Genomic DNA, 13133 nt, shown 5'->3' with positions numbered 1-13133 from the left:
TGCTTCAGCTAGAATGATTGTCACCACTCACTATCCGCCGTTGCCGCCAGCGCAGCAGCGCAGCGCAGCGCAGCGCAGCACATCACACACACACACACACACACACACACACACACACACACACACACACACACACACACACACACACACACACACACACACACACACACACACACACACACACACACACACACACACACACACAGGCTCCGTGTGAGGTGGTTAACGCGTGTGGAGGCAAAAAACGTCCCTGTGTGTTTTGAGCCTCTTCGCTGACCGTAGAGAAACCGGAAGTCTTTGAAGGGAGCGAAAAGCTGCGCGTTTAAAGTTTACTGGTCCAGATCCGGTTCGAAGGGTGGACATGGACCCCCAGCAGGAGTTCCTGGACCGGTTCAGAACCACCGGGGAAGCGGTAAGTACAAAACCTCCTCCAGAAACAGTCAGTTTAACGTTAGGACCTGCAGAACCCGTCAGTTCAACATCAGAACCTCCAGAGCCCGTCAGTTTAATGTCATAACCTCCTCCAGAACTTGTCGGTTTAACGTCAGAACCTCCTCCAGAACCCGTCAGTTTAACGTCAGAACCTCCAGAACCCGTCAGTTTAACGTGAGAACCTCCACAACCCATCAGTTTAATGTCCGAACCGCCTCCAGAAACCGTTGGTTTAACGTCAGAACATCCAGAACCCATTGTTTTAATGTCAGAACCTCCAGAACCCATCAGAACCAGAGTGTGACGTGTTGTCCTATGTTCTGTGTTGTCCTTCAGGAGTCCATCTGGCTGAAAGACATTTTTCGTTTCATCTCAGAATTCATCTCTCCGGTCGTCTGTGGTTCTGCTGAAGACCACGCCTCCTCAGGTCAGTCAGCCAATCAGCTTGTACAACACTTGGTGAGTGATGGGAGCGTGCCCTTCCAGCTCAGTGAGCCAGTCAGGGACTGTTCTGTTAGGGTTAGGTTCTGCAGGGGGGTCGACAGGTGGGTCTGGGCCCAGCACCGGAGAATGCTGCCCCAACTGGTTCCATCACTGGTTGGTTTGTTGAAGTCATGAGGAACTGACTGGAAATTACGCAAATTCAAAACAAAAATATTACTGTTTATTTAAAAAATTCACCTTTTTTGAGTTGGGCGGCACGGTGGCGCTGTGGTTAGCGCTGCCGCCTCACAACACTGCGGACCCGGGTTCGAGTCCCGCTCTGTGCGGAGTTCTCATGCTCTCCCCGTGTCTGCGTGGATTCTCTCCGGGTTCTCCGGCTTCCTCCCACCTCCAAAAGCATGGCCATTCCAAATTGCCCGTAGGATTGAGTGTGTGTGTGCATGGTTGTATGTCTTTGTGTGTTGCTCCGCGGTGCACTGGCGTCGTGCCCGGAGTGTCCCCTGCCTCATGCCGCCGAGATAGACTGCAGCTCCCCGTGACCCGCTGCAGCGGATACAGCAGTGGTACTCTGAAAATGACTGACTGACTGACCATTTTTGAGTTTATTCCAGTTTATTAAAGCTGAGTGTTAACCCTTGAAGCTTAAGCCTTGACCTTTGGCCCCTGACCCAATGTCATGTAGCTCATGTTTGACTGTTCCATCTCTTCTGCCTTTCCGACCTTGAACGGCTGATCTGGTGTGCCTGCTCCCCTCCCCCCGCCGGCGTCTCTGGTCACATGGCCACATTGCAGGTGAAGCGGTGTGTCCCGGTCAGCTGAGTGTGTGTGTGGTGAGGACCATCCAGGAGCAGCTGTCAGTCACACACTCCTTACCCATCAGCTACAGGTGAGACACAGGTGACACCAGACAAAAGACCAAGTCCCGCCCACTTCAGTGATCTTCTGTGTTTAAGCCCCTCCCTCTTGGTCCTGATGCTGGAGGTGGAGTTGTGGTTCTGCATGTCTGAATTAGCAGAATTAGCCCTGCCCCTTTCCAACAACCAGATCAACGATAGTATCACAACAAAAATAACAATAAGAACAACTATTATGTAACAATAGAAGATCAATGAGTACAACAACAGAAACAAGAACAGAAAGAACAATAACGAACAACAGTAAGAATAACAAAAAGGCAGTCAGACTTTTACCCTGACCTACTTTCATACTTACTTTGAAATTTGACCTTGACCTATTTTTCTGAAGGTTATCATCTCATTTTTATCCCCTTTGCCACCCGAGTAATATGCTTTTTTGTTTAATCTTTGTGTTTGAAACAGTTGTGAAGATATTTGGTGGACCAACGGACGGACGGACCAATGAACACACAAACACTGACAATTGCATTACATCACCCCTTCGTGGGATGCAATAAGAACAATACCAAACAATAACACCAATAAAAACAAGAACAGCAACAAGAACAACAATAAGAAACAATTAAAAATAAGAAACAAGTACAAACTGGGTCAGCGGAGCTTCAGGTTGATAGATTTAAACATTGCCTTGTTGCTATGATGATAAACCATCGTTGGACCTGCTGGTAGTGAGTTTACGTGACATCACAAGGTGTGGTCACAGGGCGTGGCCGCCGTGGTGGGGTGGTGATATGTCTCTGTGGGCGGATTCTCCTGACGTTTTCTGCCCCCCCCTCAGGCCCGTGTCCATCCTGGAGCTGCTGTCCCAGCAACACATGGCCTGTGTCAGCAACCTGTCCTGGAGCACTAATCTGCAGCGAGCATGGTCTGAGGAAGCGGAGCTCCGTCTTCCAAGTCACCGGGCGCTGCCCCGGGTCCACCTGCTGCTGATTGGCTGTCTGAGAGAGGGGCGGGGTGGAGAGTGGAGACTGATGGATGCCAGTGGCAGCATCAGGTGTGATGTGAGTAACTGGTGCCTCGTGGGCGTGGCACCTTGTGGGCGTGGAACCTTGTGGGCGTGGTACCTTCTGGGCGTGGCACCTTGTGGTTATGGCAGTGATGTGTTCATCAGCCTGTCTCTCTCTCAAGTGTGTGTGTCCTGCTCCTGTGTGGCTCAACCGTCCTGTCTTCCTCCCTCACTGGAACTACATCCCCCATCATGCCTTGGGGCCAGAGGAGGATGGCAGACACGTGGAGCTGGTGGGGTCCCCCGTCCTGCTGGGTCCTGCTTCTGAGCCAGGCTGGGGGGCTGGTCCTGGGGGGGGGGTGGTAGGAGTCAGAGAGGCCATTAGTTTCCTACGCAGCAGGTAGGTCCCCTGTCCAGTGACTCACCTGTCTGTTTCCTTTCTGTCTGCCTCCTGTTGGACTTCCTCCTGACTGTTTGCCACCTGTTTGTCTGCCTCCTGTTTGGCTCCTGTCTGTCAGCCTCCTGTCTGACTGCCTCCTGTCTGTCTCTTCTGCTATCTGTCAGAACCCGTGGACAGCGCCTGTCTGTCTGTGGGTATGTGGGCTTGGTATGCCCCTTGTTGGTCGTGTCAGGAACTTCCTTCTTCTGCTTCTTGCTGTCAGACGAACGTCTCAGCGTCCCTGTGCTGGTCAAGGTCAGTGTGATGTTCCCGCCCCCTGTATGTCTGACTCCACCCACCCTGTGACTTCAACCACCCTGTCTGACCTGTCCCTTTCTCCATAGGGCAGACAGCTGTGGTGGGCTCAGTGTGTCTGTGTTGGTCAGAGTGTGTGTGTGACAGCTCTGCGTGTGTGCATGCTACGAGGCTGGAGAGGAAACCGCATCCTGTGTGTCACAGATAGCTCTGACATACACACACACTATGCCCAGCACATACACAACGACTCACCATCACACACACCCTCCCTGCTGGTATCACACACTAACGACGGTGAGGCAGAGCCAGAAGAGGACGCCGTCCAATCAGCTGTCAGGATCAAGTTGTCCAGAGTCATCAGTTACAAGGTAATACAGAGATACTGAGCTCTGATTGGAAGCTGAGTGTGTGTCAGGCCTGAAGCCCTCCCCCTTCTTCCAATAGGGAACTGTGACTGAGGTGGTGAGCGAGGGGGCGGGGCTATATGTGATTGATGGGACAGTGGGCCTGTGTGTGGCCTATCAGCCGGCGCTGCAGCGGGGCCTGAGGGCAGGAGACTCCGTGGAGGTGTGTCCCAGCAACAGCGTGTCTGCTTACACCGTCTCCACCCTCAGTGTGTCATCAAGTGTCTGTGACTCCTCTCCCCAGCTCCATCATGTCCACTTCCTGTATGGATCCTGTCCGGACTTCCCTCCCAGCATCCTCTGCACCTGTCTGCGCTCCAGCATCAGGGTCACCACCTTCAGTAAGGTGGGGGGGCTCCCACCGGACGTGGGTTGTCCCTCAGACGGCGTGTTGCCACTGTTACTACTGGAGACAAATGTGGGCGTGTCTGAGTACCTGTGGACCTGTCACCTGAGCTCACAGTTGTCGCACAGGTGAGGAGGAAGAAGAGAGAAGGGTACTGAACCCACTTCCAGTCTGTCTGTCTGACTGCACCCGTCTATCTTTCCATCCATCTCTCCACCTGTCTGTCTCTCCACCTGTCTGTCTCTCCACCCATCTGTCTCTCCACGCGTCTGTCTCCACCCGTCTATCTCCACCCATCTCCAGTCTGGCTCCCAGTGTGGTCCAGCAGCAGTGTGTGTGCGTCTTGTCATGGAAGATCATGGAGTTTGTGTGGAGAGGAGGAGGAGGAGCATTAGGAAGGAGAAGGGACATCTACTCAGAGATGCTGGACCAGCCTCACACCTGTCCTGTGACGCAGGTACGTGCCCTTGTTGCCACGGCGCTGTGCTTGTGTTCTGACCCATTTCCTGGTTCTGCTGTCCTTTCAGTATGGGGTGGGGTCTGCAGCCCACCAGCACGTGAGCGTGGCGGCGCTGACCCAGGCTCTCCAGGACCACTGCTGGGCCTCTCTGTCTCTCAGCGCCCTGCTGCCTCCTGATGCAGCCAGTCTGTCCAGTTCTGAGGTCAACTCGGCGCTGGCCTGGTCCTGCACAACACTGACCTCTGACCCACCGATGGAAGGCGGGCCCTGGTGAGTCCTGTCTGCAGGTAGACCGGATCAGCGCTCTCACAACTTTATGGACAAGTCCCAATGAACTCATGGTGCTGATATGGGGGTGTCCAGCAGGGACTGGGCTAAAACCGTACGGTAGGAACCGGACTCTGTGCGCCTCCAAGTTATGACTGTTGGGTTCTGATGTGGCCAGATGGATGCTGGTCTTCTGTTCTCAGGGTGGAGAACCTCAGTGAGATATGTGTGTCCAGGACACACAAACCAGTAGGACACGGTTCTGTATCTGAAGCAGCTAAAGCTCAGCAGGGTCCAACAGGGTACTACAGGGTCGCCCCCGGTGAATTTGGGCTCGGAAGAGCTACTTAGCCATGAAGTTCTGCTCTGAGCATGACTGGTTCGCTTGTGGACCTCCTGCTCAGGGTGTTACAGTGGGTCAAGAGGACGTGGGTCGGTCGCTGACTGGATGAAGCTGACACCTGTGTCTTGTCTGCAGGCAGCGCCCCCTGCTGTTGGTTGGGATGTTAGAGCTTCCATCGCATAAGTCTGAACTTGTCCTGCAGCTGAGGGACGGGACAGGTGCGTTGGCCTGTGTCGTCACGGAGACCAGCAACAATGAAGAGGGAGGTCAGGGGGCAGCCTTCAACACGGCCTGGATCGGTGCACACATACCCACACACACGCACGCACAAAGGTCAGAGTTCAACGGTTGGATGGGTGACATGACAGTATTGTGTGTGACCTAGGCTGTCTGGTGTGTGTCCATAAGTTCACCATGGTAATGGAGAGATTCATCCAATCAGAGTTCCCCTCCTACCAGTACCTGGACCAGCACACGTTTATCACACACAGACGCTGCAGGTACAGGCACACACACACACACACACACACACACACACACACACACACACACACACACACACACACACACACACACACAATCATTGCATTGCAGGTACTCACACAATCACTGCAGCTACACATACAGTACATCTACGAACACTGCAGGTACACACCAACACTGCAAGTACACAAATACACACTGCAGCTACATACACAAACACTGCAGGTACACACACAAGCACTGCAAGCACACATATATGAACAGTGCAGGTACACGTACAAAGACGTATACATTAGGACTGCAGTTATACACATATACACTGCAGGTACACACACACACACACACACACACCCTTTACACATAAATATACGAACAATGCAGGTATGTACATACACACTGCAGGTACACACAATCACTGCGGGTACAAACATATACAAAAACTGCAGGTATACACACAAACTGCAGATACACACAAATACGAACATTGCAGGTACACACACAACCACTGCACGCACACACACACACATCGACACACACACTTATACAAACATTAAAGGTACACATACATGTGAACAATACAGGTACTTCTAAATTTGTGAACGACGCAGGTACATATACAAACACGGCAGGTACACACTAGCACTACAAGTACACACACACACAAACGCTGCAGGCACATATGTATGAACAATGCAGGTATATACATGAGCACTACAGGTATACACATACACACTTCCGGTACACATATACAGTGCCTTGCAAAAGTATTGGACCCTGAAGAACTTTTTGACATTTTGCCACATTTCAGGCTTCAAACTTAAAGATAACAAATTGAAAATATTTTTTAAGAATCAACAACATGTGAGACAAAATCGTGAAGTGGAACCGAATTTATTCACCATTTGATATTGTGTTTATAATAAAAAACTAAAAAGTAGGACGTGCAAAACTGTTGACCCGCTTTGAGTTAATACTTTGTACAACCTCCTTTTGCTGCGATCACAGCCGCAAGTCTTTTTGGGTCTGTCTCTATGAGTTTTGCACATCATGAGACAGAAATATTTGCTCATTCCTCCTTACAAAACAGCTCAAGTTCCTTAAGGTTTGATGGAGATTGTTTGTGCACAACAATTTTGAGATCTTTCCACAGATGCTCTATTGGATTGAGGTCTTTGGCTTGGCCATTCACACCATACACTATACAACACCTTTGTATGGTTAGTTTTAAAACATTCCATTATAGATTTGACTTTATGTTGAGGATTGTTGTCCTGTTGGAAGGTGAACCTCCGCCCCATCCTCAGGTCTTTTGCAGACTCAACAGATTTTCTGCCAGAATCACCCTGTATTTGGCTCCATCCATCTTTCCATCAACTCTAATGATCTTCCCAGTCCGTACTGAAGAAAAGCAACCCCAGAGCATGATGCTGCCACCACCATGTTTGACAGTGGGGATGGTGTTTTCAGGCTGATGTGCAGTGTTACTCTTACGCCAAACGTAATGTTTCGCATTCAGCCCAAAAAGTTCAATTTTGGTCTCATCTGACCAGAGCACCTTGTTCCACATGTCATCTGTATCTCGTGGCTTCTTGCAAACTCCAAACGGACCTTTGTATGGTTTTCTTTCAGAAATGGCGTTCTTCTTGCCACTCTTCCATGAAGGCCAGTTTTAGGCAGAGTTGGACTAATAGAATAGAATAGAAAGCCTTTATTGTCACTATACATAGTACAATGAGATTTGGGGAACTCCTCACAGTGCAATGATTTAACAGTAGAAAGAGTTAGAATAAATACAAAATACAAGTAAATACAAATGTTGCACTAACGATTATTTAAAGGTGTATACATCGAATTACAAGAAGTGCCATGCCCAGCACGGCGTATGGCATGTCCCCGATGTGGAATTGCACAGAGTGTGTGTTCGGCAGGGGGGGTGTATCAGTGTGTGTTTGAGTTAAGCAGTGTAATGGCTTTCAGGAAGAAGCTGTTGTGAAACCTGTTAGTTCTTGATTCGACGGACCTGTATCGTCTGCCTGAGGGCAGCAGGTCAAGCAGGCCTGAACCGGGGTGGGATTTGTCCTTTACTATGTTGTTTGCTTTGCTGAGACAGCGTGAGGAGTAGATCTCCGACAGGGAGGGCAGAGAGCAGCCAATGATCTTCTCGGCCACCTTCACGACTCTCTGGAGCCTCTTCCTGTCTGCCATGGTGCAGCTGCCGTACCATACTGTGATGCAGTAGGTCAGCAGGCTTTGGACAGATGAGCAGTAGAAGGCTAGCAGCATGGAGGGGTTCATGTTGTATTTTTTTAGAACCCTCAGGAGGTGGAGCCGCTGCTGTGCCTTCTTGATGATGGCAGTGGTGTTATAAGACCAGGAGATATCAGAGGAGATGAGGACGCTGAGGAGCCAGAAGGTTTGGATCCTTCCACATTAATAGTTGTCTTATGGACACATTGTCCCACCTCAGCTGTGTATGTCTGCAGGTCATCCAGCGTGATTATGTGCCTCTTAGTTGCTTCTCTGCTTAATTTCCTCCTTGTTTGGGCTGAAAGTTTAGAGGGACGGTCAGGTCTTGGTAGGTTTACAGGGGTTTTATGCTCTCTCCATTTTGATATTATTGCTCGCACAGTGCTCCGGGAGACGTTTTAATATTGTGAGATTTTCTTGTATCCCATTCCTATTTTGAACTTTTCCACAACTTTATCCCGGACCTGCCTGGTGTGTTCTTTGGTTTTCGTGATGCTGTTGTCCCGTGTTCCTTTCACAGACCTGTGAGACCATCACAGAGCAGGTGCATTTAAACTGAGACCAATTGGCACATAGGTGCACTCTGTTTGTCATTGTTAGTCCTTTAGGTCAACATTGGATCATTCAGAAGTCATCAGGGAACTGCTGGAGTCGGTTAGCCGAGCTGAGAAAACAGGGGGCCAGTACTTTTACATGTCTTTTCAGTTTTTTATTTGTAAACACAGTATAAAATGGTTGGTTCCACTTCACCATTGTGTTTCATATGTTGTTGATTCTTAAAAAATATTTTCAGTTATCTTTAAGGTTTAAGCCTGAAATGTGGCAAAATGTCAAAAAGTTCTTGGGGGGGGGCAATACTTTTGTAAGGCACTGTATATACGAACAATGCAGGTACGTACATACACACTGCAGGAACACACAAATACACAGCAAGTACACACACAAACACTGCAGGTACACTGACACTACAAGAAGACACAATCACTGCAGGTACAAACAAACAAAACTGCAGGTATACACACAAACACTGCAGGTACACTCACACATACACACTGCAGATACACACAAGCGCTGCAGGTGCACACAAATAAATACTGCAGGAACACACACAACCACTGCAGGTACAGACACACACACACACACACACACACACACACACACACACACACACACACACACACACACACAAAATCACTGCAAGTACACACATACATACAGTTGAACAATGCAGGTACATATAAATATATGAGCAATACAGGTACATACACAAACACTGCAGATACTAAATACAGAAGCACTGCCGTACACACACAAACACAAACACTGTAGGGAGACACACCGGGTATTTAACAGTATTTAAAGCCTTTGTGTGTGTGTGTGTGTGTGTGTGTGTGTGTTTGTGTGTGTGTGTGTGTGAGACAGAGTTTACCTCCAGTTTTCACTGGACCATCTTTACATCCTGAGTCCATCTGTTGCCATGGTTAGTTACCTGCAACAGAACAGGCCAGCGTCGTACGATGAGGTCACACGGAGGGAACACACAGAAGAAAGGACGAGAAGGGGGGAGGATTCCTCCCACTCTGTCTCCTCCCTCTCTGCCACGGCAACTCATCCTGCGTGTACTGGTTCCCGACCCTGTGTTTCCATGGTGATCAGAGTTGAGGAGAAAGAGGGTGTGGCCTGGAGAAACGTTGGGGCACAGTTAAGGGAGCAGCAAGCGGGGGTGGGGCTGAGCTTCTCACTCCGAGCTTCAGTGATTGGTCCAGTGATCAGCTGGGGGCGGGACCCAAGGAACGAATCGCTGACAGACAAAGAGGTGGACACGCAGCAGGAAGGACAGGTGAGGAGCACTTGCGTCACCTGACGTAACTGATGTCACATGCTCACCTGACATAGCTGTGACGTCACATGCTCACCTGACATAGCTGTGACGTCACGCTCACTTGTGTGCAGGTGGTACTGGTATTCTCAGGCGTGGCGGTGCGCTGGTGCCCCCTCCTCCATCCTGGGCTCTGCTACAGACTCACTGCTGTGGACAATGAGGTAGGACAACACCTGTCCCGCTGGTGGCGGGGGGGCCGCCCTGTTCCCCTGACCCCTGACTGCTCTGTGTATGCATTAGGATACCCGCGTTCTGTTTGGCTGTCCAGATCCAGGCAGGAGCGCATCGCAGCAGCATCATAACTCCACCTTGCTGGTCCAACCAGGTTGGAGGTTCCACACCCTGACATGCCCACTGCTGAAACACACACAGGTAGGCCACACCCACCCACAGGTAGGCCACACCCACACACAAATAGGAAACATCCCCACACATAGGTATGACACAGATAGGACACACCCACATAGGTGGACACAACTCCACACAGGTATGACACACCTCCACCAGTTTAACACTCCCACACACGTAGGACACACCCACACAGGTAGGACACACCCACATAGGTGGACACAACTCCACACAGGTATGACACACCCCCATACAGGTAGGAGACACCCACAAAGGTCAGACACATCTCCATACACGTAGGGGACACCCACAAAGGTCGGACACACCCGTTGACCCACCTCATCTCTCTGTTTAACCTCAGGCTCCCTCGCCCGCCATCCTTTCGGTCTCTGATGTCATCAACTGCAGGTCAGCCTCTGATTGGTTGTTCTTTGGTGATGTCATTGCTAATGGTCTTCAGAGACGTCTTCAAACGTTGGTTTGTGAAACGTTCTGAAGGTCATTAGGGTGATGACATCATTGTGACGTCTGTACACACAATACCGTGATATCACCTCATGATGGTGTGTGCGTGCGTGTTGAGGGCAGGAGTGAGGTGGTGTGTTTTCAGGCTCTGGTGTGTGACAGGATCAGTCTGGTTGACAGGACCAGTGACTCTGGGGACAGAAAGTCAGGTAACCACACCTAAAGTGTGTCACCGGGTTGAGACTGGACTGGACTGATGTGTGTGTGTGTGTGTGTGTGTGTGTGTTTGTGTTTGTGTGACCAGATGTGCGTCTCACAGTCTGTGACCAAACTGGTCGGAGCCTCCAGGTCTACCTGAACTTAAGTCACATCGCCTACCCCCATGGCCTGTTACCTGGAAACACACTGTTGTTGTCTGCTTTCCAGAGGAGGGCTTCCAGGTAACACACACGCACACACAGTAGTGGCTGGTTCTGTTCCCAGTGTGGAGAAGTGGACTGGATATTATCTGAGTCAGACAAAATACTCTGTGTGTGTGTGTGTGTGTGTGTGTGTGTGTGTGTGTGTGTGTGTGTGTGTGTGTGTGTGTGTGTGTGTGTGTGTGTGTGTGTGTGTGTTCAGGTCTGGTAATGTGTACTGCAGCCATCTGCCCATCAGTTCAGTGACGGTCATAACGCTGGGACAGACCAGGTAACTGATCTATTGATCGATCAATATTTTATTGGTTGGCAGGTTGTATTGATCAGTGTGTTTTGTTTCCCAGTTCTATTCAGCCCTCTGCTCCCATGATGCACCTGGGTGAGTGGGCGGCCAGCAAGCAGCAGAGGTGCAGTGTGGGGCAGGTCAGAGGTCATGGGGTGTGTTTCCTGTTCCTGCAGCTGCAGTGGAGCTGTTCTCTGTGTGGGGGCGTGTTTCTGCAGGTAGGTTCTCCAGGTTCTCCATGTCCTGCTCCGCGTGTTCTCCAGGAACGGACCTGGTCCCGGAGCCATGTATAATCCCTCCTTCCTCTGTGTCCAGTCTTGCTCCAGCCCCCGGTGCTGTTCCACTTCGTCCGTGTTCCAGTCCAAAGCAAAGTGAGTTCATATTCCACATGGCTGAGTCTCCGCCTTCAGCCAGAACCCAGGACTAAGGCCACGCCTCCAGCCAGAACCCGAGGCTGAGGCCATGCCTTCAGTCAGGACTTGGGGCTTAGGCGACGCCTTAAGTCAGAACCTGGGCCTACACACGCCCTAATGCTGCGCTGTGTCCCCTCAGAGTGGCATTTGAAGACGGGACCGGTGAGGCCCACGTCTGGTTCTCGGGCGTTCTGGTTCGTCACTTGCTGGGATTTTCCGACATTCAGTGGGAGGGGCTTCAGAGTGCTCTGCGGGTCAGAGGTCACCTCAGGCTCTACCCCCAAGGACGGAACCTGGTGAGTACCGCACCCTGACCTCTCAGCTTGCCTTTTTGAGCACCAGTATTCACCTGTGTCTCTTCAGGTGTCGGACTCTGACGACTCCCTCGTCCACTTCCTGTTGAGTCTCTGTGGTGACGTCAGCTGTCGTCAGGTGACTTTGACCTGCAGGAAAAACGCCAGCCAGAGGTCAGAGGGTAAGCTCCGGAGTGTGATGTGTGAGGTTCTGACCGGATTCTGACGGAGTTCTGACCAGGTTCTGACTGAGTTCTCACTGGGTTTTGGCTGGGTTCTGACTGGATTCTGATGGGGTTCTGTTTCAGAGGTGAAGAGGTTCACCCGAGGGGACATAGACTTCTTGACCAGGATGGCTCCTCCCCTGCAACTCACCTGTGTGGAGGTGTCGCACCCTGCTGGCCTGCAGTAGAGGTGTCCGTCCAGTAGGTGTGACTTTGTAAAGATTAAATGTTCCTCTGGAGTTCTGCTGCGCTAAATTAAAGTCATGTGACCAAACGACGGTAGACGTGTTCATTCTGGAGGAAGTTTGGAACGTTTTAGAACAACTGATGCTGCAGTCAGACCATCCACCAGGGAGGGCTAGCCCAACGACCCGTCACAACGGGTCAGCAGAGGGCACCAGCCCAGCGACTCACAACGACCAGCAGGGGGCGCCTACCCAACGACCGTCCAGGAGGGGGCGCCAACCCAAAGACCGTCCAGCAGGGGGCGTCAACCCAACGACCGTCCAGCAGGGGCCGCTGACCCAGAGACCATTCGACAGCCCGTCTTCTGATTGGCTGCTGGTGCCTTCAGGATCACTTAAGTCAGCAGCTGGCTGGAAGTCCTGACACCTGATTGTCCTCATGGACCTTGGCATGGATCCGAAGGCAGTCCCTGGTCTCCAGCCAACTGCTGGAGTCATTCAGGCGGTTCTGGACCTGGACTCTCCACTCCAGGATGTGGAATGACAGGTTTTTTATGATTTATTTATGCAGTTAATTTAGATATAATGCCGTTTATTTCATCACGATGCACTATATGAATAAGCAGATCAATAAA

The 13133-nt window shown here is 50.9% G+C and overlaps 1 protein-coding gene across 3 annotated transcripts; it reads left to right on the top strand.

Moving 5' to 3' along the window:
- Positions 1-259: 259 nt before the first annotated feature.
- On the top strand, positions 260-13062 carry ctc1 (CTS telomere maintenance complex component 1). Of its 3 annotated transcripts, XM_068308742.1 has the most exons (25): positions 260-412; positions 769-859; positions 1669-1762; positions 2572-2794; positions 2922-3139; positions 3304-3433; positions 3523-3804; positions 3881-4003; positions 4085-4314; positions 4490-4643; positions 4714-4916; positions 5392-5555; positions 5642-5756; positions 9409-9826; positions 9940-10029; positions 10109-10240; positions 10578-10624; positions 10805-10890; positions 10986-11121; positions 11303-11371; positions 11445-11601; positions 11699-11754; positions 11936-12092; positions 12160-12271; positions 12398-13062. In XM_068308742.1, exons 1-25 carry the CDS (start codon positions 362-364, stop codon positions 12499-12501), a joined length of 3642 nt encoding a protein of 1213 aa, XP_068164843.1. In that variant the 5' UTR covers positions 260-361; the 3' UTR covers positions 12502-13062. The 3 variants fall into 3 exon arrangements, with proteins under 3 accessions (XP_068164843.1, XP_068164844.1, XP_068164845.1); XM_068308743.1 differs by lacking the exons at positions 260-412; positions 769-859; positions 1669-1762; positions 2572-2794 and having other exon boundaries at positions 3016-3139; positions 3528-3804; XM_068308744.1 differs by lacking the exons at positions 260-412; positions 769-859; positions 1669-1762; positions 2572-2794 and having other exon boundaries at positions 3023-3139; positions 3258-3433; positions 3528-3804.
- Positions 13063-13133: the final 71 nt, after the last annotated feature.

The sequence above is a fragment of the Antennarius striatus genome, chromosome 23, assembly GCF_040054535.1.
Source record: "Antennarius striatus isolate MH-2024 chromosome 23, ASM4005453v1, whole genome shotgun sequence".
Classification (NCBI taxonomy): Eukaryota; Metazoa; Chordata; class Actinopteri; order Lophiiformes; family Antennariidae; genus Antennarius; species Antennarius striatus.
This window is presented reverse-complemented; position numbering and strand designations above follow the sequence as displayed.